General features: G+C 47.5%; 1 protein-coding gene and 1 non-coding gene across 5 annotated transcripts in view; both read left to right on the top strand.

Moving 5' to 3' along the window:
- LOC127585776 (uncharacterized) overlaps positions 1-23,044 on the top strand; it is a 41,421-nt gene that overhangs the window by 15,218 nt on the left and 3,159 nt on the right. For all 4 annotated transcript variants that reach the window (XM_052043462.1, XM_052043461.1, XM_052043463.1 and 1 more), the window contains 7 exons: positions 513-842; positions 5,534-5,794; positions 12,600-12,716; positions 15,324-15,425; positions 19,138-19,260; positions 19,350-19,433; positions 22,280-22,378. In XM_052043462.1, the coding sequence (XP_051899422.1) occupies positions 513-842; positions 5,534-5,794; positions 12,600-12,716; positions 15,324-15,425; positions 19,138-19,260; positions 19,350-19,433; positions 22,280-22,378 (1,116 nt within the window). The remainder of the gene's footprint in view (positions 1-512; positions 843-5,533; positions 5,795-12,599; positions 12,717-15,323; positions 15,426-19,137; positions 19,261-19,349; positions 19,434-22,279; positions 22,379-23,044) is intronic.
- LOC127586147 (U1 spliceosomal RNA) lies at positions 20,403-20,566 on the top strand. The gene has a single exon (XR_007958652.1). It is a non-coding gene; the product is annotated as a U1 spliceosomal RNA (small nuclear RNA).

Raw genomic sequence — 23,044 nt, 5'->3', positions numbered from 1 at the left:
AACCCTTCAGTGTCTAGTGGTGGCAAGATCTTAGACTGCATTCCTTCCCCATGAAAAGTCTTTGCACTGAGCTACAGTCCGTCCCTCAGCCCGTAGACTGGAATACGTTGTGAAGCCCCACTCAGTGACACAGGAGCTGGGAATAGTGTAAGCTGAGGCTGCCTCACTGTTGCAAGGAATGCAGGAGCACGTTGCACCTGCCTTTGATGCAACAATTAAGTCTTTCTGCATTCATCAGAATCAGGTTTATTATCACCGTCTTATATGACGTGAAATGTGTTGTTTTGCGGCAGCAGTACAGTGCAAAGGCATAAAATTATTATAAATTGCAAATTAAATAAATTGTGCGAAAATAGGAATAATGAGGTAGTGTCCATGGGTTCATTGGCTGCACTATTAGCAGGGGAATCGTGGTGCTCTGTGTCGAGGAGACCTGCCCTCAGTGCACAGAACAACACGAACCACTCACCCTATGTGACAGAGTTAACCACTGTCCTTATGGTTTTGCACAGTGGAAGAGGAGACAGAGCTGAACGCAACCCCCGGGGGATATGCTTGGTTTCCTGGAGTGGATGAGGATCAAAGGAGCTGGGTTGAGGTTTTCCAGTGGAAGAAAGCCAGTGGGAATGTGGTGAACAGAGTCCAGATGGAGCCAGTGTTGCAGTTTCACAAGGGAGTCACAGTGCCTGCCTTGATTCAAAATTACAGCAGGCGCATCACCTTCTCCCCGTTCAACGGGTCGTTTGCCCTTCATAACTTAACTCATGGAGACGAGGGTCTGTATTGGCTTTTCATCAACCTGCAAAGACTCGCCGTCCGAATGGTTTCGCTCAAGGTGACAGGTATGTTGGCCTGACTGGTTTCAGTAACGATGAGTTGTTATGACGAATAGACAAGTCCTGACTGTGATGTTTTTAGTGGTTTAAAAAAAATACTTCTGCAAAAGCAGCACTTGTGGAATTACCCAAACAGCAATCCCCCTCTGTGCTTGGAAATTCAGACAGCTGAAATTCCCCCTGTGTTCCCAAATTAAACTTGAGTCCAGGCAAAAGGGGAGCAAATTCCCCTCTTCGTGCAGTGCCAGGGTCGATTGCATTAGTGCACATCCACAGAGTCCTTCCGCAACAAACCAGTTCACCAAAGGACTGCAGATGCTGGAATCTAGGTGAAAAACACGAGGATGTTGGAGGAACTCAGCAGGCCAGGCAGCATCCGTGGAGAAAAGCAGACAGTCAATGTTTCGGGTCAGGCGGGAAGAGAAGACAAGAGCCTAACTCAAGCCCCCGGGGGCTCTGCTTGGTTTCCTGAGCAATGGAAGAAGGCCAGTGGGAACGTGGCGAACGGAGTCCCCTGTTCTTCTCTTCCCGCCTGACCCGAAACATTGACCGCCTGCTTTTCTCCACGGATGCTGCCTGGCCTGCTGAGTTCCTCCAGCATCGTCGTGTTTTTCAAACCAATTCGCCACGCAGCCTCCCAAGAACACACGCAGTGTGGGTTATACTAAATGCAATGAGAGCACTTGGTGCTGCCTCTCCCTGGAGCAGTGTTGCAGTCGTACATCGAAACTGAATCAACAGACACCACTGTTGAGTCCTGCAGACAGTCAGACAGAAATCACGAATTAATTAACGAGTCTAATACCAGTGACAACGCACATGGTAGTACGTCATTATTATGTGTTGACAATTCAGTCTAATATCAGTGCAGGCATATTGATACATTAGTCTGGGAGCACAATATTACAAGACATAAGCAAATTGGTACAAGGTCCATCTTTTTTATTTGTGAACAGTTTCCTCTTCAAAAATCCTGATATTTGTGTCATCAACTTGCCTGCATGTAGCAGGCAGCTCTCCGATGCTGAAGTTCAGCTGGGAAATTGGAATTTGGAACAAAAAGTCGAAAAAACTTGAGATCCCCAGCAGGGCGGGCCAGAGTCAAAGTCAAAGTCAAAAAGTCGAGTTTATTGTCATCTGCATGTACCTGTGTGCACAGGCGCAATGAAAAACTTACCTACAGCAGCATCACAGGCACATGACATCAGAGACACAACATTCAGAGGAAAAATATAAATTTTCAAAAGGCAACTTCTGTGGAGAGAGGGATGGGGTTCACGTCTCAGGTTATCCCCTCATCAACCTGAAATTTTAAATCTGCTTCTCTCTCTATGGATTCTGCGTGAGATGCTGGGTATTTCCTGCTCCTTTGGTTTTATTTCTGACTTCCAACAGCAGCACTAGGTAACACGAACATCTATGAAGTAGGTAGAGTCACAAGTTGGTATCACCCCCTGGTTTCACTGGAAAGTCAGGGCTGCCACAAACTGGGGTAAGAGTTTGGAATCTAAACTAAATTTTCCAAAGGTTATTAGCTTATTTCTATTTAAAATCCTTCTATGAGATTTACTTTTGATGTACAGAGTGACCTTGGGGTCCAAGTCCATAGCTCCCTGAAAGTAGCCACACGAGCAGATAAAGTGGCAAAAAGGGCATACGGCATGCTTGCCTTCGTTGGTCAGGGCGTTGAGTGTAGGAGTCAGGAAGTAAAGTTGCAGCTATATAAAATTTTGGTTAGGCTGCACTGGGAGTATTCTGTGCAATTCTGGTCGCTCATTACAGGAAAGATGTGGAGGCTTTGGTAAGAGTCAGAAGAGGTTTACTGGCTTGCTGCCTCGATTACAGGGTATGAGCTATAAGGAGAGGTTGGACAAACTTGGGTTGTTTTCTCTGGAGCGGCAGAGATGGAGGGGAGACCTGATCAAGGTTTATAATATTATGAGAGGCATTGTTAGGGTAGACAGTCAGGATCTTTCTCCCAGGGTAGAAATGTCGAATACTAGAGGACATGCATTTAAGGTGAGGGGGAAGGTTTAAAGGAGATGTGTGGGGCAAGTTTTTTTTTGCACAGAGAGTGGTGGGTGCCTGGAATGGCCAAGGGTAGTGGTGAAAGCAGATATAACAGTGGTGCTTAAGAAGCTTTAAGACAGGCACATGAACGTGCCGGGAACGGAGGGATACGGATCACGTGCAGGCAGAAGAGATTTAGTTTAATTTGGCATCATGTTCGGCACAGACATAGTGGGCTGAAGGGCCTCATCCTGTGCTGTACTGTTCTGTGTACTGTTCTATGTTCTATCTTTAATGGCCTATCAACCAAAAAACTAAGGTTTTTAATATTTTAATTGTAGGTTCTTGAATGGGTTTTTACAACTCAGATGTTGACTGATCCTCGTTTTTATTCCTGTTTATTCTTTTCCTGGGATCTGGGCATTGCTGGGATGACCAGCATTTATTTCCCATCTCTAATTGCCCCGTGGGTGGTGAGTTGTCTCTGTGAACCGCTACAGTGTGTGTGGTGCAGGCATCGACCCAGAGCCGCTGGAGTTCCAGGAATAAGACCCAGGACCAGGGATACACTCACCAGTCGGGATGGCATGTGAAGCCCGCAGGCAGTGGTGTTCCTTGGCTTCTGTTGCCCCTGGGGTGGTTTGGGAGGTGCTGTTGGGTTAACCTAGGTGAGGGACTATGCACATTGTAGACGCTACACACTGCAGCCATTGTGCCTTGGTGGTGGAGTGTTCAGGGTTTAGCTGGGGTGCCAGACAAGGGGGCTGCTTTGTCCTGAATGTTGTTCAGCTTCTTGATGTGGCTGCATTTGTATGAGGCTGAGTTTGTTAACATACAGTTTTGTGACGCGATGTATCTTGCACTGCTCTTTTACCTGTCACTTCTCTTCTATTGATGTGTTGTTAGTCTTTTGCGCAAGGCCCAATTTTGCAGAACCACATAATACTTACTTAATGTTGTTAGTTCTTTATGATGTAGAAACCTCATGAGAGAATCAACCCAGCCTTTCCGACACATTCTCATGATGTTTTCTCGAGATTACCAGCCCACCACGGCCCACAATCAATCCAGTATGACTAGCACACAGATTTTAACAGTGACCCTGCAATTGTGCATGAGTTATTGCTTCTATACATTGAGCAACTGAGTATAAGTGACAAACTTTCAGAGAGTTAGAAATGTGATAATATTGTTGATGATGCATATCTATGCCAGTGTGCTACCATTTCTGTGGTATAAAACTGGTAATGTGTTAATAAGTCAAGTGAAATCAGTGAACTATTTAACCTCTGGAAACACAATTGGTTAACCCCACCGCAAAATTAGTCAGTGCAAGAATGTCTTGAAAGTGAGTTAATTCAAAGACTCGGGCAGCCTCTGTGATGTCTTGGCTTTGCATTGTTGAGGCAGTGCTGTGGGGTCAGGGGAACATTTTTCAGGCACCTCCTCTATCTGCTTCACTGCTCCAGGAGGAGGTGAAAGATCTGGTCATGTTTTGCAGACAACCATCTTGTGGTCAAATGTTCTCCTGACTTTCTTAAAGCCACATTTACTGGGCCATTGTGACAAGGCTGTGGACAGATACTCGCTGTCAGTTGTTTCAAAATAACTGTGTTTTAAAAGTGGTCTGATTAGAATTATAGAATGGGACAGTACAGAAAGGGGGCTCTTTCAGTCTCACTTGTTCATGCCAAAATCTGTGAATCCCATTTTCCCTCATTAGGTCTGTACCCCTCTATATGCTTTTCCTCTCCAAGTACTTGTCCAAATGTCTTTTACATATTGTAATTGTATCTTCCTCTCCTACGTCCTCTGGCAGTTCATTCCAGATAACCAGTTCAGTTCATTCCAGATAACCACTTCTCTATAGACCTCTAGTTCCAGACTCCCTTGCCTTGAGGAAAAATCTCTGACTATCTATCGTATCTCTGCTCCTCATCATTAAGATCATAAGACACAGGAGCAGAATTAGGCCATTCAGCCCTTTGAGTCTCCTCCACCATTTCAATCATGGCTGATTTATGTTTCCCTCTCAACCCCATTCTCCTGCCTTCTCCCTGTAACCTTTGACACCCTCACCGATCAAGAACCTATCAACCTCTGCCTTAAATACACCCAATGACTTGGACCCCACAGCCATCTGTGGCAACGAATTCCACAGATTCACCACCCTCTGGCTAAAGAAATTCCTCCTCATCTCAGTTCTAAAGGGACATCCTTCTATTCTGAGGCTGTGCCCTCTGGTCCTAGACTCTCCCACTGCTGGCAACATCTTCTCCACATCTACTCTATCCAGACCTTTCAATATTCAGTGGGTTTCAATGAGATCCTCCCTCATCCTTCTAAACTCCAGCGAGTACAGGCCCAGAGCCGTCAAATGCGCTTCATACATTAACCCTTTCATCCTGGGATCATTGTTGTAAACCTCCTATGGACCCTCTCCAATGCCAGCACATCCTTCCTTCGATATGGTGCCCAAAGCTGCTCACATTACTCCATATGTGGTCTGTCCAACGCCTCATAAACCTCAATAAGACTGCACTTTTAAGTATCATTTCTATAGTCTATCGTTAGTGAACCCTTTGGGATGTGTCAACGCAAGTCCGCTCTTTAGTGCACACAGTGAGATCTCATTACTGATGAAGTCTGAAATATCACAACTCATTCGTCAATATTTTCCCCGTTAGATATGCTGTCAGGACTTTCATTATGGAGCAACTCCAGTTCCCCGGGTGCTGCCATCCAGCTCACCTGCAACGTCAGCGGAGATCCTCATCGGTATCAGTGGCGGAAAGACGGAGGGGAAATCTACCGGCATCACCAGCTGACGAATGGGAACAAGAACCTCATCATCATAAGAGCCTCAAGTGTTGACTGTGGAACGTACACCTGTGTGGCAAGCAACCCTGTCAGCTCCATGCAGGCAAATTACACCCTAACTATTTATGGTGAGTCCGATTTATGCTTGAGAGTAAATGTTATGTCCCCGTGCATTCACACCCAACCTATGCAAGCCCACAGTGCAGCAGAGACAGTCAAGGCAGAATCAGAGCTTTGATATGAAGGCCTGATGGAGTGGAGTAGGGAGGATGATTTCCTTTGGCTGGGATATCACTGGGGAAGAATCATTAACTAGAAGCTGTCCCTTGGGAAACAAGGAGGTAGGTTTGGAGATATTCCGCACTCTGGGCCATTGGAGCCTCTTGTTGCCAATTCAGTCCAGCACATGATAAGACACACCAGACAATGACTTTACCCAACAACTAAACTTCTTTATTAATCACAATTGGTTCAAACAACTGACTCTGCGGATTCAGACAAGACTCATTAACTCTTTAGTTTCACAACTCTTTTAGTTACTCAGCTCTTTGGTTTACTTTCACAACTTCCAAAACCCACAACCTGTATTCAGGCATTACCCACTCTCGATGAACCTGGACGGGATTCGAACTCGGTGAGTCAGTCCTCAATAGGGTCTTCTTCAGTGATTGGTCTCTGGGGTCACTGCTGTCGGTCATCTCATAAGGCGACTCACACATTTCTTCACATTGTCCCCAAATGTTGCTTTGTCCTTTATTGCCTGTACACAGCCTCAATTCCAATCCTTATCTGTACAAGCATGTGTTTCCCCAACGTCTTCAAATCCCTGCTGGTGTCGTCCTACAATTATTTTAACCATTTGGTTCTTAAATTACTGGAGTGTTTATCTGAGATTTGTAATTTAACAAATAGTACTTCTCCACAAGATGTCAGGTCCCAGACACTCCCATCTGCTTGTCCTGTCTTCCAGATAGTTCGCAGTGGGATGTTTCCAATGGGATGGTCCACAGGACTGTAAAGCTGTCTCAGCTGTGTTCTCACTTGAGACTGACCAGGTGTCCGTTACCCCACTTTCCTTCAGTGGGACCCTTTGTTCTGTGGTTCCCAGCATCTCTCCCTAGGCAGTAGAGGGTCCTCCCGAAGCCTAATGGTTGCTACACTCTTCTGTCCCAAAGAGAGTTGAGGCAGTCTGTTGCATCTTCTGAGCAGTCCAATCTCAATATTGCGATCTTTAGTTAACTGAGGCACAGTTCTCAGACATTCCAACCTCTGCAGCAAAGACCCCACATCTATTTTGATTGGATCCAAACCATCATTGGAACGTCCACCAAAAAAATGGGCTCTGTGCTTCTGTTTGCATGGACCTTTCCCTGTCACTTGTGCCTCAGTCTGTAGTACTGACTCAGAGGTTTGTGAGTCCCGATCCCACACCAGAGCCTCCAGGCTACACTTCAGTGCAGTGCCAGCAAAGTGCTGCGCTCTCTTTGGGACGGGCCTTCAAACCAACCTCCTAACTGTGCCCTAAGGTGAAGATAAAAGACCTTGTGGGACGAGTTCAGAGGCAGGGAAGTTCCACCCAGTCTCTCGGAAAACAGCATCACTCGGCATCAGTGGTTAGGTTGCTGCTAGAAAGTTGTCTGCAGAACCTTGCAGTGGGCAGACTGAATGCAGGTTTCCCTGCAGAGTAGCAGTACTGAGGCAAACTATGTCACTGGACTGAAACCACTTTGAATCATCCTGGGCCTGTGAGTGGCATGATTTTTTTTGCCATTCTTTGGTTAAGATGTTTTCTACTCAATCGAGTGATTTAATGAGTGTGGGCAGTTCCAAAACACCCACATATGTCACCCCATTCATTGCTTGCATGACAATTAGAGTCAAGGAGTTGTACAGCATCGGAATGGGCCATTCGGCCCATCTCATCCATGCTGACCGTGGTTCTCGACTGGTGCTCCATCAACCACACTAAACATCCCTTCCCTCCCCCACTGCCACACAGTGTATCTTGTTGACTGAATACACTGAAAACCTGGATGGGCTGAGCTTCTTCAGAGGTCGTCTGATGTCTCTGGGCCTGGAGTTCAGAAAGATGAGGGGGGCATCCCATTGAAACCGACCAAATACTGAAAGGCCTGGATAGAGTGGACGTGGAGAGGATGTTTCCATCAGTTGGAGAGTCTAGGACCAGAGGGAACGGCCTCAGAATAAAGGGATGTCCCTTCAGAACAGAGATGAGGAGGAATTTCTTCAGCCGGGGGGTGGTGAATCTGTGGAATTTGTTGCCACAGAGGGCTGTGGAGGCCAAGTCACTGGGTGTGTTTAAGGCAGAGATTGATAGGTTGTTGATTGGTAAGGGGGTTAAGGGTTACGGGGAGAAGCAGAACAATGGTGTTGAAAAAAATCAGCCATGATTGAATGGCAGAGCGGACTTGATGGACCGAATGGCCTAATTCTGCCCTTATATTGTACTGTCTTATGGACATGACATCAATCATTCTTGTATGCATTGGCCAAACATAAGATAATGGGGCGATGTCAATTTTCCCACATCAAATCAGACATCAGTTAAGCAGTGAATAATTGCAAGCATTTGCGTATCCAGAGAGTCAGCCCCACAACACCAATTTCAAGTCTGAAGGGTTTCTGTCTTCAGAACCTTTCAGACCATCCATGTGAATTACTTTGCCCCAGCGAAGGTGTTTGAACATTCACGGGAGTCTTTATCAGTTACAATGTGCTCCCACTCTAAGTATGTCATTCAATGGAACTATTTGTCTGCACGCAAAATATTGAAGTAAAACTGTGCAATTGTATTCAATCAGCTGCTGTTATCTTTCAAAATCAAAGTTAAGTTTATTGTCATCTGCACAAGTCCATGTGTGCACAGGTGCAATGAAAAACTTACTTGCAGCAGCATCACAGGTACAAGCATCAGATACACAACATTCACAAGAAAAACATAAATTAAGCATGAATTATACTAGTAATTAAACACCTAATTAAATTAATCCCTTCTGCCTACACAATGTTCATATCCCTCCATTCTCTGCACATCATCTAAGAGCCTCTTAAACGCCCCTATCGTATCTGCCTCCAACACCACCCCTGGCAGCGCATTCCAGGCACCCACCACTCTCTGTGTAAAATCTTGCCCCACACATCTCCTTTGAACTTACTTCCTCTCCCGATGCAGGTCTCGACCTGAAACATCGACCATCCTTCTGCCTCCACAGATGCTGCCTGACCCACTGAGTTCCACCAGCAGTTTGTTTTTTTTTGCTCTAGATTCCAGCTTCGGCAGTCCCGTGTGTCTCATGTTTCAGGTGGAAGGCCCTCCTTCATACCCGGCCATGCATGAGTATAGATCGTAAAACATTCCTTCGCCAGACTGTGGTCCCTGGCGTATCAGGAATCTATCCACCAATGTCTTAAAAATATTCAAAGACTCTGTTTCTCCCACCCTTTGAGGACAGGTTCTGCAGACTCAAGAGGGAAAATATTTCACCTCATGTCTGTATTACCTGGGCAACCTCTTTTTTCAATCAGTAATGCCTGCTTCCATTTTCTCCCAGAAGGGGAAACATCCTCTCCACACCCACCTTATCAAGATTTCTCAGGATCTTTTATGTTCTAGTCAAGGTTCCTCTCACCTTACTAAACTCCAGAAGGTATGAATCTAGCCCATATAACTTTTCAACATAAGACTAGCACTCATTCTAGGAATTAGCCTGGTGAATCTAATGTGAATTGCTTCCTAAACCTCAAATTCTTCCTTAAATAGGGAGACAAATATCCTCTGGATATTGTGTCACCAAATTCCTACACCACTCTGTTGTACAATCCCTCGTACAGTCGTTCAAACACTGCTACCCGAGCATACTTCCTCACTGTCCCCTGGGGTGTGGGTGTCCTCTGTGAGATTCAAAATGTTTAGGTGGAAAGCTCTTTATTTGTATTCTGTGGAGCAAAAGCAGTTCTTGACAGGAATTGAATCAAATCCAAATGTGTATCTTTTAAAACTTCAAGGGATTGTGGACAATGCACAGCTGATTTGATTTCTTCAAGGTTGAAAATGGTTGAAAATGGTCTTTGGATTATACAGTTGCACCAGGAAATGCTTTTGTTGGAATGGAACAATGAAAATGTCTTTCACTTCCGATATGGTTAATCTTTTCTTGTGACACAGAGACAATTTGTAAAACAAAAAGAGCTCTGGGTATTAGTTAACATAATGTGGGCCATTGAAAAGTGAGGCTTTCAAAATAGCATGGCTTAAAATGAGACACAATCTAACAACAGTAAGCAAAGGATTTAGGCCTCGTTGCCAAAACTTCCTGTGACTTCTCTCTGATATGTGATTTGTCTTGTCAAAATAATATTCACACAAGTGTCAGAAATTTTCTCTGGATATATAAACTTGAGCATTGAACATCCAGATACCACCTTCATGTGGCAGAGAAACACTGGTCACTGTAATTCATTGAGAGCTCAATAACTGGCAATTTTCAAGAGATATTCTGACAGCACAATGCTGTTGTAAATAACTCGAGCACACGGACTGTTAACAGTCCTTTTATTATCTTGCTAGCAAGGCAGAAGTTAAGGGAAAGCACCGTGCTCTCAATCAAAAACTGACCCTTGTGCCTTTCTTACAGTTCCTTCTGATGCAGTTTTTTCTTGTTCAGTAATTTTCCATGACCTGTGCTGAGTCACTCAGAGGTCAATTACAGGTGACAAAGACATAAAAACAGACACAATCTCAACTGCACAATGTTATCAACCACAAGTACAAAACTACTGGAGGTTACCTTTGTTACGGCTGTCAGTTTTGAATCAATCTGAAAATGAACAAAGGTATTTGTTTGAGAAAGTCTTAACTATTGATAATCATTCATTTTTCACATTTTTGCATAAACTGATTCTAGATTTCTTTTATCCAGTAATTCTCTTTATCTTTCTCAGTTGAAACTCTTCCATTAATAACTTTAGTGATGGCTGAACTTTTAAGTATCTTTCACATCAACATTTGATTTAATTCAAGGAAGCTCACCAGCTCCTCTACTTCCTCAGGAGGCAAAGGAAATTCAATATATGCCACATGACCCTCACCAATTTTTGCAGATGCACCACAGAAAGCATCCTATCTGGATGCATCACAGCTTGGTACGGCAACTGCTCTGCCCAGGACCGCAAGAAACTGCAGAGAGTTGTGAACACAGCCCAGTCCATCACACAAACCAGCCTCCCCTGCATTGTCTCCACTACACTTCCCACTGCCTTGGGAAAGCAGCCAACATAAGGTCCCCTCCCACCCTGGTCATTCTCTCTTCTCCCTTCTCCTGTCAGGCAGAAGATACAAAAGCCTGAATGCAGGTACCACAAGGCTCAGGGACAGCTTCGATGTTATCAGATTCTTGCACGGATCTCTTGTACGATAAAGAACTCCTGATCTCTCGATCTACCTCGTTGCAACCTTGCATTTTATTTGTTTACCTGCATTTCACTTTCTCTGTAACTGCAACACTATATTCTGCATTCTGTTTTCTTTTTACTCCCTCAATGCACTTATGTATGGAGTGATCTGTCAGGATGGTGTGCAGACAAAGCTTTTCACTGTATCTCGGTACTCGTGACAATAACAATCAAATCCAACACCAGACTGATCAAAAATAATGCCAACTCCATAAATTCTTCTCTCTGCAGTGTAGCAGCCATTCCCCAGACCTGGTTAAAACCATAAAGGATACCCAGACCCCTGTCGAAACCTCCCTTCTGTACCCGATACAGGCAGCCCTCAGGTTACAACAGGGTTCCGTTCCTGATATCTGTTTGTACCCTGAACCTGACGGTTGCATCACGGCTGGGACGGCAGTTCGAATGTGCAGGAACGTAAGAAGCTGCAGAGAACGATAGACTCGGCCCAACACATCAGGGGCACGTCCCTCCCCACCATTCGTGGTATCTACAGGAGGCGCGCCTCAAGAGGGCAACATCCATCGTCAAACACCCCACCATCCGGGCGTGCCATCTTCTCGCAGCTCCCAGGGCAGGAGGTACAGGTGAAGTCCCACACCACCAGGTTCAGGAACAGCTACTTCCCTTCAACCATTCGGTTCTTGAACCAACCGGCACAACCCCAATCACTACCTCAGTACAGCAACACCATGACCACTTTGCACCACAAAGTTCTAACTGTGCTCTTTCTTGTTTAATTTTGTAAATTTATGTTTATTTGTGTTTTTCCGTGAATGTTGTGTATCTGATGCTCTGTGCCTGTGATGCTGCTGCAAGTAAGTTTTTTTCACTGCACACATGTACTGGTGCATTGACAGTAAACTCGACTTTGAACTGTGGTAAGTCGGAAGTGAACAGACACTGTATGGGGGAGAGGGTGACAGAGATGGCAGTGACGGGGGGAGCGAGCAGGCACGGGAAGAGCAGCCATCAGCCAGCCTCACTGACTCAGTGAGTGAGGGGGTGAGTCTGCTCAGTGTCCCGGCTCCCCCCACTCCTCCCAGCCCCCGGTCGGTGAGGGTGGGGAGAGGAGGCGCGGGGAAATGCCATTTGCCTCCCATAGATCCATACCCCTCTAGCCCTTGCCTCGTCAAGTGCCTGTCTAAATGCCTCTTAGTGGTACGTGTATCCGATTTCACCAGTGCCTCTGGCAGCACATTCCGGGATATGACTCTCTCTCTGTCTGTGCAAAACTTGCCTCTCAGTCTCTCTGTGCAAAACTTGCCTCTCAGGTCCCCTTTAACACTCCTGCCTCCCACCTTAAACCTGTGCCCTCTTGTTCTTGACATCCCTACCATGGGGGAAAGATTCTGACAATCTACCCTATCTGTGTCTTTCATAGTTTTATATAACTTAAACACTGACATCCTGACTGCCTAATAAATAAAACATATATTAAAGATTTGCTCTAACTTGCAGGTATCCCCCCAGAGCAGATTCAAGTCGTTATGCTCTGGACCACAGGACTGTTGTTTTCCGGATTGTCCATTATTGGATCAATTGCTCTTCATGCCTTACAGCATGCTTCAAAGCAAGGTATGCGTTCGTGTTTAAATCACACTTAAAATATAAACTGGTGGGTACCTCTCTGAGGTTTGTCTCATTAATGTTAGACTTTTAGGCAAAGCAAATGCTTTGAACGATAGATTAACCAGCTTCACCCGTTCCCTTGTCCTTTGTCTTCAGGGTGTCACTGTTCTACACTTCTGCACTGTTGTGAGGTTTGGTATTTCTCAGTGGTTAGTGGGTGGGGGGGATTATAGCCAGAAAGGTGATGATAACAGACCAGAAAGCAGGAGGAACAATAACTAAGATAAAAATCATCGACAATGTGGAGCAACGTTGAACTGGGCAGGAAGTCAGGTCATTGTGGGTTTGTTAGAACTGGAGGGAGATTTTCAAACCTACTCAGTTCGGGCCCCAGGGAACAGAGATGAGGGTTTACCACAGGGAGCAGCCATGGTAAAAGGGCCATAATGGTCTCAGTGGGAATAATCGCATCAATATTTCCGAAGAGGCTCTGAATTAGTACTCGGGCGCTCCGAAAACAGGAGCTGCGGAGCTGAATCAGAACTTGCAGAGGTGAGGGCTGGGGGGGTGGAGGTAATTTTTTTGGAGTGGCAATAAAAGGAGTGGAGTTTTGAGGGAACGGGATAGAGTGGAGGGTGGGTGAAGGAGGCAGCTCACCACCATCCCCAAGGACAATGAATGGTGGACTTGTCAGTTAAAGTGACAAGTGAATGAGCAAAGTCATCTGGTGGTGAAGGGTTCCTTGCATCCAGTTTACCAGTTCCCTTCCCGGACACCATCTCCCCTCCTCCACACTTGTATCTTTGCCCTCGAGAGGTTTTCACCCAGTACCAGAAAGTAGGTATCTGTGCGATCCCAGGCATCAGAACAGACTTCATTACCGACCAGCCTCGGCTGGATACCAGCAATCTGCCGGAGGGACTCTGCGGGTCGAGCAGCATCTCTGGGGGGGGAGAGGGACTGTTGACTTTTCGGGTCGAGACCCTGTGTCGGGACTGAGAGTGGTGAGGGACGATGGCCGGTGTAAAGGGGTGGGGGGGGGGGGGAGTGGCGAGAAAGGACGGTGGCAGGTAAATAATAGATGGAGGCCGACAAAGAGAATAAGGGGGAGAAAATCAGATGGAGAACGGTAGGGGGTGTGGGGGGCAGGGGGGGGGTTGGGGAAGGTGGAGACGGCTGCTGGAGGGAGATAAGCGGGGACACAAAGAGCTGCCGGTGCTGGACTCTGAGAAGTAGAGGAGGCAAGAAGGTGAACCATTAGGGGAGAGGTGCATGGCAGGTGGAACCAGATGAGGGTGGTGGGGAGGGGGGGGTGGTGGGAACCCTGTGTGTGAAGTGAGTGGGTGGATGGATGGAACGAAGAGGGGGAAGGGGACGAAGGTGGGTGAAGTGAGGGGTGGGGAGTGTGTGGGGAAAGGGGGTAAAATGTGGGAGGATCAGAAGTGGGAGGAGAAAGTAAAGACCAGGGGAACTTGATCTCTGCTCCGTCCAGGAGGAGGTGGGGTGAGAAGCAGAAGTACAAGAAACAGAGGAGATCGGGCTCCGTCAACCACAGCAGAAGGGAAACCAGGCTTCCGGGAAAGGGAGGACGTTTCAGATGTCCCGGGACAGAAAACCTCATCTTGAGAGCAGATCAAACTGGGAGACAGGACGTCCTTCCGAGAGACAGGGTGGGAAGAGGCGTAGTCTGAGTAGCTGAGGCAGTAGGTAGGTTTACAGTAAATATCAGTGGATTTCCCATTCTCACCACCTTATCAGAGTCCAGCACCGGCAGCCTAATGCGTTCCTGCTTATCTCCCTCCAGCAGCCCTCTCTGCCCTTGCCTCTCCCCACCTCGCTCCATCTGTGTTTTTCCCCTTTTTCCTCTCTCTCTGTCTGCCTCCATCTCTCATTCACCTGCCACAGTCTCCCATCCCCAACCCCGCTCCCCTCCCCTAACCTGGCACCACCTGCCTGTCACCCTAACCCTCCTCAGCCCACCAGTCGCCTCAGGATCCTTTCTCGTCTCTCCCCTTCTGTCCATGCCGGCCATCTCCCCCACCCGCTCTCAGTCCTGATGCAGGGTTTCAACCCGAAACGTCGACAATTCCTTTCCCCCTCACAGACGCTGCTCGACCTGCTGAGTTCCTCCAGCGGATTGTTTGCTGTTCTAGATTCCAGCATCAGTAGTCTCTTGTTGTCTACATTCGATACCATGTGGGACTCAGTCCAATCATCACCAGCTTTAGGATGATGTATCCATATCTGTGAGATCATTAAAGCAGGGCTGATTTCACATTGGACAGTGGGCACTTTGTAAGTTGGCCCTAGAGTGTAAAGTACCTACCCATAAGGTGCTTCTGTTCCAGACTCTCCGGGGAATCTGACCTGCTCCTGGTGTGAATGAGCTCACTGATCCGCCTTCAGTCAGTGTTCGGGTGTCTGTCCACTTCTGAACTGGTTGCATTGCCTTGTGTGTGGAAACCGAGTCTCTCCTCTAGCCTGACCACCCCTGGATCACTCTGTCTGTACCCGTCCCTTGTCCTGTAGATCTGTCAGATCTGTTATCTGTAGATCGGTCAGCGGGTTACTGTGAAACAAACAGTTTTAATGCTCTTGTTCATTGCACTGTAGAATCTCAGGGGAAATTATTTCATTTCTTGCTGTGGCTGTCTGGCTGGAACATTTCATCCCTCGTCCTTCAGATTGCCCTCATTTTCTGGAGTATTACTGAAGGTATGTTCACAAGAACTCTCCATTGATGAGAAACCGATCACTTGGACAAGAGGTGGCAGGAGGGTAAAACTCCAATAATCCGGCACCCTCGGCACGTCAGTGCAGCCGGACTGGCAGGTTTTCTGGACTATTGGATATTACACATAAGATAAGATTTCTTTATTAGTCACGTACATCGAAACACACACTGAAAGCATCTTTTGCGTAGAGTGTCTGGAGACATTACTTCCCCACATCCGTTTAATTCACTTTTTTTTAAGATGTTACACAGTAGTCCAATAAATTTTCCAGTGAACCAGGTGAGTTTAAAAGGAGTGTGAGGAAACAAGGACTGGTGGGTTCAAAGGGGATGTGGGGAATGGGGCCCTGGTGGGTTTAATGTGGGGAATGGGACCCTGGTGGATTTGAAGGAAAGTGGGAATGGGGCCCTTTTTTTGTGTGGGGAATGGGGCCCTGGTGGGTTTAGAGGGAGTTCAGGAATGGGGCCCTGGTGGGTTTAGAGGAAGTGCGGGATCAGAAGCAGGTGAGCCAGGCACTGAGCCATTGGATACAGATGATTGGAGTCTCACTGCATGTCTGATGGAGCGGACGAGTGTGTCAGTCACTACATTGTGAGCTGCTTTCTCTGCACCAGCTGCATCCACACACAGCCTCACATCCCACAGTCAGGTACAGGTGAGCCTGGGTTTTCCTGGAACAGTGGAGACTTTGACCCGAGGGGAGGCACAGAGTTTTCGTAATGGAGCACTTGTTAAATGGAGTGTGAACTGAGTCAGAGCGGAGGTTTGGTGCAGAGTGGGGAGGAGGTGCTGTCACTTAACTCAGGGCTGCTTGTGGTTCATGGAAATCTCAGGATGCTTTTAAAATGTTACCCAGTATTCAGTGTGAAGTGTACTTATTAAAAAATAATAACTCCTCATGAACAGGATTTATACTTCGCTGAAAAGACAGAAATAACATAGATGAAGTTGTGGAAGAACAGGTTGTGTGTTTGAATGCGGAAGTTTATGGTGAAGCGATCGCGCCTGTGCATTGTGTCCAATCACAGAGAGTCTTTAGTCTCCTCTCCAGACAGGAAGTGGAGGGGGTGCGAAGAACTGAATGACTGATCTGGAGCTCACGGTAGTGTAGCGGTTAGCATAGCACTATTACAGCGCCAGCGACCCGGGTTCAATTCCGGCCGCTGTCTGTAAGGAGTTTGTACATTCTCCCCGTGTCTGCGTGGGTTTCCTCCGGGTGCTCCGGTTTCCTCCCACATTCCAAAGACGTAAGGGTTAGAAAGTTGTGGGTGTGCTATGTTGGCGCCAGAAGTGTGGCAACACTTGCGGGCTGCCCACAGAACATTCTCAGTAACGCAAAAAGATGCATTTCACTGGGTGTTTTGATGTACGTGTGATTAGTAAATAAATATAAAAAAATATCAAGGGTTCAAACACCCGGATTGTTACGGGAGCCACATTCCCATTTGCACGGGGATAAGAAGATTAGGGAAGGGTGTATGTGACAGAAGGATTGGTTTTCGAACGTGAGGCTCCATCTCACGGGACACCACGTGTGGTCCAGAAGGAGCTGCACCTTTAGGGAGGCTCCACCTGGACCGCACTTGGACCAGCGTCCCATCAGAGAGGGTCAACAATATCGTCACAAGGACCTGAAACCAGCGAAGGAAAGGGAGAACTCAAGCAACTTAAAGGGAAGAGAGCGGCCCAATAGAAATGTTAGTTTGTCAAAGTCGAGTTTATTGTCATCTGCACAAGTCCATGTGTGCACAGGTGCAATGAAAAACTTACTTGCAGCAGCATCACAGGCACAGAGCATCAGATACACAACATTCACAAGAAAAACATCAATTAAACAAAACTTATACATGATTTTTATGAGGAAGAACACAATTAGAACAAAAGAAAGTCCATTTTAGTGCAAAGTGATCATAGTGCTGCTGAACTCTTATGATTAGGGATGTGCAGGTTGGTTCAAGAACCGAATGTTTGAAGGGAAGTAGCTGTTCCTGAACCTGGTGGTGTGGGACTTCAGGCTTCTGTACCTCCTGCCTAGTGGGAGCTGTGAGAAGATGGCATGGCCCGAATGGTGGGGACCTTTGATGATGGATGTGGCCTTCTTGAGGCAGCACCTCCTGTAGATACTCCCGATGGTGGGGAGGGATGTGCCCCTGATGTATTGGGCAGAGTCCACAACTCTCTTCAGCTTCTTATGGTCCTGCACATTTGAATTGCCATCCCAGACCATGATGCAACCAGTCAGGATACTTTCAACAATTTGTCAGTGTTCGGTGACAAGCCGAGCCTCCTTAACCTCCTAAGAAAGTAAAAACACTGGTGCACTTTCCTTGTGATTGTATCTATGTGCTGGGCCCAGGACAAGTCATCTGATATGTTAACGCCCAGGAATTTAAAGCTGCTGACCCTCTCCACTGCCGATTCCCCAATGCAGACCAGCGCATTCCTGCTTCCATTCTCGTCCTGACATTTTACTCAGTGTGGATGGTGATATTAAATTATGAAGAGATATTGATAAACTCTTGTTGGTAAACAGTGGGACAAATGAATTTCAGTTGAGTTACACGTGAGACGTTTGTCCTAAGGATGAAACCAAATGCTCAGAAGTAGTGGACACTGACCTAGGGGTCCATCTACATGACTGCAAGGTCACGGGAAGGTTAATGGAATTCGGGCCCTTAAATCCAGAGGAGTGGGTTACAAGGGGATAGAAGTTATGCCACAGACATACAAAGCCCTGGTCAGACCATAGTTGTGGGCCCACATCACAGGAAGAAGATGTTGGAGTGACTGCAGCATAGATTGCCAAAACACTCCCTGGTTTCATGGGTTAACACACCAGGAGACATCACACAAACCAAGGTTGCTGCTCAGAAATGAGAAGCTTAAGGAGTGATTGATGGAAGTTTCCAAGGTCACTTATGGTAACCGATGGGGGAGGTAGGAACTGTTTCTGTCACCTGGGGATCCAGGGCCAACATCTACAAAGGCTTTCAGGAGTGAACTTCAGAAACGAAACATGCGCGTGCGCGTGTATACACACACACACACACACACACACACACACACACACACACACACACACACACACACAAAATGTTGTGAATAGTTGGACAATTGATGCTGAGCTGGGGAAAGAGGTGGCATACGGAGATACATCGGAGCCCAACCATGGTCTCATTGAGGAGGTCCCAGGGTTAAATAGCCTCCTCCATTTCCAAAGTGCATTAGTCTGGCCACAGCCAGTACAAGTGTATCCCCAATAACGGAGTGATCTCAGGGACCCTCAAGTCCCCCATCCTTTGGTGATAACACCACTGGCAGGTATGCAGTGAGGTGGTGTTTACATCGGTGTCACCACCGACACAGTGAGGAAGCAGCGAGGGTTCAGCTTTGGCTCATGAACTACACTCGAGTGGCAATGTCACGGTGTGTGAACATTGACAACTCGGGGTGATGGCGCAGTCCACCATCGACCCAGCATCACCATGACAATACCAGGGGTTCCACCATCCCCCCTCTCAGGACCAGTAGATAATGAATAAGTGCAGCCTTTCCAGCATCTCCCATGCCCCCAGAACCAGGATATAAATCCTGTGATCCAGTGACAGGGAATGGGAGCACTGCACCTTATTGGTTTAACTTCCCGATAAGTAGCATGAGAATTACCACCCACTGTTGGATCTTTGCTCCAGGTGTTGTCACTGCAACAACAGTTGTTCTGTACACAGTGCCTGCCCTGCTTTGGATCACATTTATACTCATGGATGTTCTGAAGTTATCTCATCCATGTGTGAAGAACTTCCTGGAGAAGATAGGTAAGGAGCAGTTCATTTGTTGTGTAAAATTTTCACCGTTAGTAATGAAACAATATGCTCTAAATCCCCACACCATCTGTACTTGGCAGGTTTTCAGATCGTACTGGAATTTAGCAGAATTATTGTGATCACCATCTCCATCATCATCCTGAAGGAAAAGTTTCGGCAGATGAGTGAGTTTACCTCATTACTGGTCCCACCAATGCAATCGACTGTGTTCTCTTCTGAGTAATCAGCATGTCCTATGTGTGCTGGTGGACTGTGAGCATCAGATCATCACCAAACTTGGATAAATTACACTTGATCCCCTCATTCCCAATCATTGATTCAGACTGTGAAGAGCCAGGAGCCCATCACCCCACCCCAGCAGCAGGCCACTCGTCACACGTTCCCAACCCAAGGGGACGTGTACGACTTGGGAACCATGTGTTGATCCATTGGAACCTGTTGGTCATTACCTGTTTACCCTCGTGTCTTTTCATATGGTTTTCCCCTCTGCCATGGCCAAGTCATGCCACTGTCTTTATTCAGATTTAAGGCCCCAGTTTCAGATGGAATGGAATCATATGGGGGTTTTTACTTCAATTCTGGGTGTAGTTGTGCATGGTTTCCGAGTTACACAACAGCACGTTTCCTCAATGAACCCTCATGACACTGATCCAACATCAGAGCTCTCACACACTCCAAGCCCTTACTTGGATGACGGCCTCCAGAGCCCTGACCCCGTGTGAGCCGAGCTCAAGGGAGCGCTGGCTGAGCCCGGTCTGTGGGTCCCGGCCGGACAGGACGAGGCGGGGTCTGCAGAGGCTCCGAGAGCGGACGGGAGCCCCGCACCGGGTCCCAGCCCCACGCCCGCGATCTGTGAATGAAACCCTGGGGCGGTGTGACACCCAGCGGGGAGCCGCGGCGCTGCAGGTCGGCCGCTTCCATTTAAGGAAGATATGCAGATAAGGAGGGCGAAAAGACAGCGTGAAACGGGGAAAAGTAACACTAGGAGACGGGAAAGGCAAAACATGGAGATATACGTTTCTCTAGGCTGATTGTGGGTAAACAGAAGCAATGTAAGGTTTGACAATGTGGCTCGTGTTGATGTTAAGGGGTGATGCATGTGGCTGGCTGGGTGAGCGGGAGCGGGGTAAAGCATACTTACCTGGCAGGGAACCGTCGGTGATCAGGACGGCCGAGGTTCCAGGACGAGGCTATCCCATTGCACTGCGGGTGTGCTGACGCCTGCGATGTCCCCAAATGCGGGATACTCGACTGCATAATTTGTGGTAGTGGGGGACTGCGTTCGCGCTCTCCCCTGGTCACTCATCTAAAGGCAGAGCTCAGGTACCCACGCATTTCTTAGTAGCTGGTTCTACCCGAGCAATTGTATGTGCTGAATATCCAACAGCAACTATGAGGGTGAAGGAGCTGTGCTTGTTAGCTGTGCGTGTTTAAACATGGAAACCTTACAGCGGGGTTCAGTCACTTGCCTCACTTTTTTCATTCTCATGTTTTCCCAAGTTTCACGCTTTTTACCATCCACAGTTACAACCTCAGTGCTCTTTCTCCATCGCACTTGGGTCTCTCGAACAATATCTTCCGCCGCCTGGCGTCGCCGGGGTCCGGGGGGGTAGGGGGTGGGGGTGGACTTCATGCGACTGTTGCAACGCAGCGGCCGTGAGAACCTGGCCTTTCCCCCAAGATCGCGGCCTTCGGTTTTTTTTTTCCAAAAAGTTTGGTTCTACGCCTGAAGTTATGTGCCGACGGCTTTGCAAGCCCCTTGTCCAAAGCTGAGACTGTGAATTGGATCTATTTTGGCCCCCATCTGCAGTGAGCACCCCTGTCCTCCAGAATTCCAATTCATCAACTGGCCCCTTGTCTAATTTTCGTGTCATTCAAAACTTACTAATACCTCCTCCACGCACATCCAGGTTGTTAATAGATCTCACAAACAGGAGAGGTCCCAGCACCGATCCCTGTGGTACACCACCAATCTCAGACTTCCAATCAGACCCTGTGCCTCCTGTCACCGAGCCAACTTTGGATCCAAGTAGCTGGCTTGCCTTGGATCCCATGTGCTTTAACCTGCTGTACCAGCCTACCACACATGACCCATTGCCCACAAGCTTGGTTACACTCACTGCTAATTAGAGCAGGTTTGTTTTGGGAGTGGGGTATTGCAAGGAGAGTGGGGCGAGGATCCAGGCCGTCTTGCTTCTGGGCTGATCCGGGCTAGAGGCAGAGGGAACGTGAGAAGGTGGGAAGGCTGGAGGGAGGGAGGGAGGGAGAGAAGGTGGAAGCGAGAGAAAGATTTATCATCGGTCCCCATGCCAGACTCACGTGCCCACTGCCACCGTCAGCCCCACCTCTCTCCTGTTCTGTCCCGGACTATTCTGTTTCCCCCTCTGACCCATTCCTTGTGCTCTCTCTGCCGCCATCTCTCTTCCTCCTCACTGTATCACTGCCTCAGCCCCCTTTCCCCTCACCCCTTCAGCCCCTCTTTCACCCTCTCCTCTCTTCCCTCTCACCCCATCCCTTGCCCCCTCTCCATCCCCAATGCCCCATTTTTCTCCCCATTCTCGATTTCCCTCTTCTCTGTCCAACCAATCCCCACCCTCCATCTCCCCCTCCCCTCCTCCTCTCCCCTCCCCTCTGTACCCTTCCCCACTCTTCCCGTTCCCTCTCCTTCCTCCATTTCCTTCTCTCCCAGTATTCTGCTCCTCTCCTCTCTCCTCCCTCCCTGTGTTCCCTTCCACTCCATCTCTCTGCCCCCTTCCCCATCTCTCTCTAATCATTAATATCTTTGAGCACGCACAATTCATGCATTACAAATATTAACATGTTAATCTACAATTGTTATCCATGCATTTTAACAGCACTTCATTGGCAGCCTTGCTTATATTTCCTTGTGTTAATTTGGATTGAAAAGTGCCATTGTACATTTTACTGTATTAAAGGTGATGTCGAAATGGGAGTGGGTGTGGGGATAGTCGGCGTGAATTTACTCATTGAGTCCACTTGACATTTTCAGATCAAGGTTGTCACAGCCACGCTCAAACCTGGGGCACGTTCTTCATATTGACAGTCGGGTTTGCCATGATCTACTCTGTGTACACCCTGATTTGTCACTGTAAGTATCAAACATGTCAAAGCATTCAGCGGTTCTGTCACTTTATAAGGAACTCGGTCACAGCGAAAAGTTTCAACTGCTTCTCGCCGTCACTTCAGCTTCTGAAAGGGAGACAGTTGTGGGGAAATCTTCAGCACATTCCTCACTCTCTCTCCCTCTCTCATTTCCACTCCCCCTCTCTTCCCTCCAACCTTCCCACCCCTCTCCCTTTCATTTGGGAGCAACTCTGACCCAGATTTTGCGGTGTTCTGCTGAAAGTGGAATTGCAATTGGTTTGTTATTGTCACTTGTGCAGTGAAAAACTTGTCTTGATATCGTTCATACAGATCAATTCATTACATGGTGCATCGAGGTAGTGCAGGGTAAAACAATGACAGAATGTAGAATAAACTGTAACAGCTACAGAGAAAGTGCAGTGCAGGCAGACAATAAGGTGTAAGGTCATAACGAGGTAGGTTGTGAGGGCAAGAGTCCATCTTATTGTACTAGGGGACCATTCAATAAGCATGGGGTAGAAGCCTTGAGCCTGGTGGTACATGCTTTCAGGCTTTTGTATCTTCCACACAGAGATGCTGCAATGTAGAAATATACCAGTAGTCATAGGCTTCCTATCAGGAAAACACCCTTCCACTGCTCCTCTCTGCCTCCTGTCACCCAGCCCATGTT

The sequence above is a fragment of the Pristis pectinata genome, chromosome 34, assembly GCF_009764475.1.
Source record: "Pristis pectinata isolate sPriPec2 chromosome 34, sPriPec2.1.pri, whole genome shotgun sequence".
Taxonomy (NCBI): domain Eukaryota; kingdom Metazoa; phylum Chordata; class Chondrichthyes; order Rhinopristiformes; family Pristidae; genus Pristis; species Pristis pectinata.
Note: the sequence above shows the minus strand (reverse complement) of the source record. Positions and strands in the feature narration are given on the sequence as shown.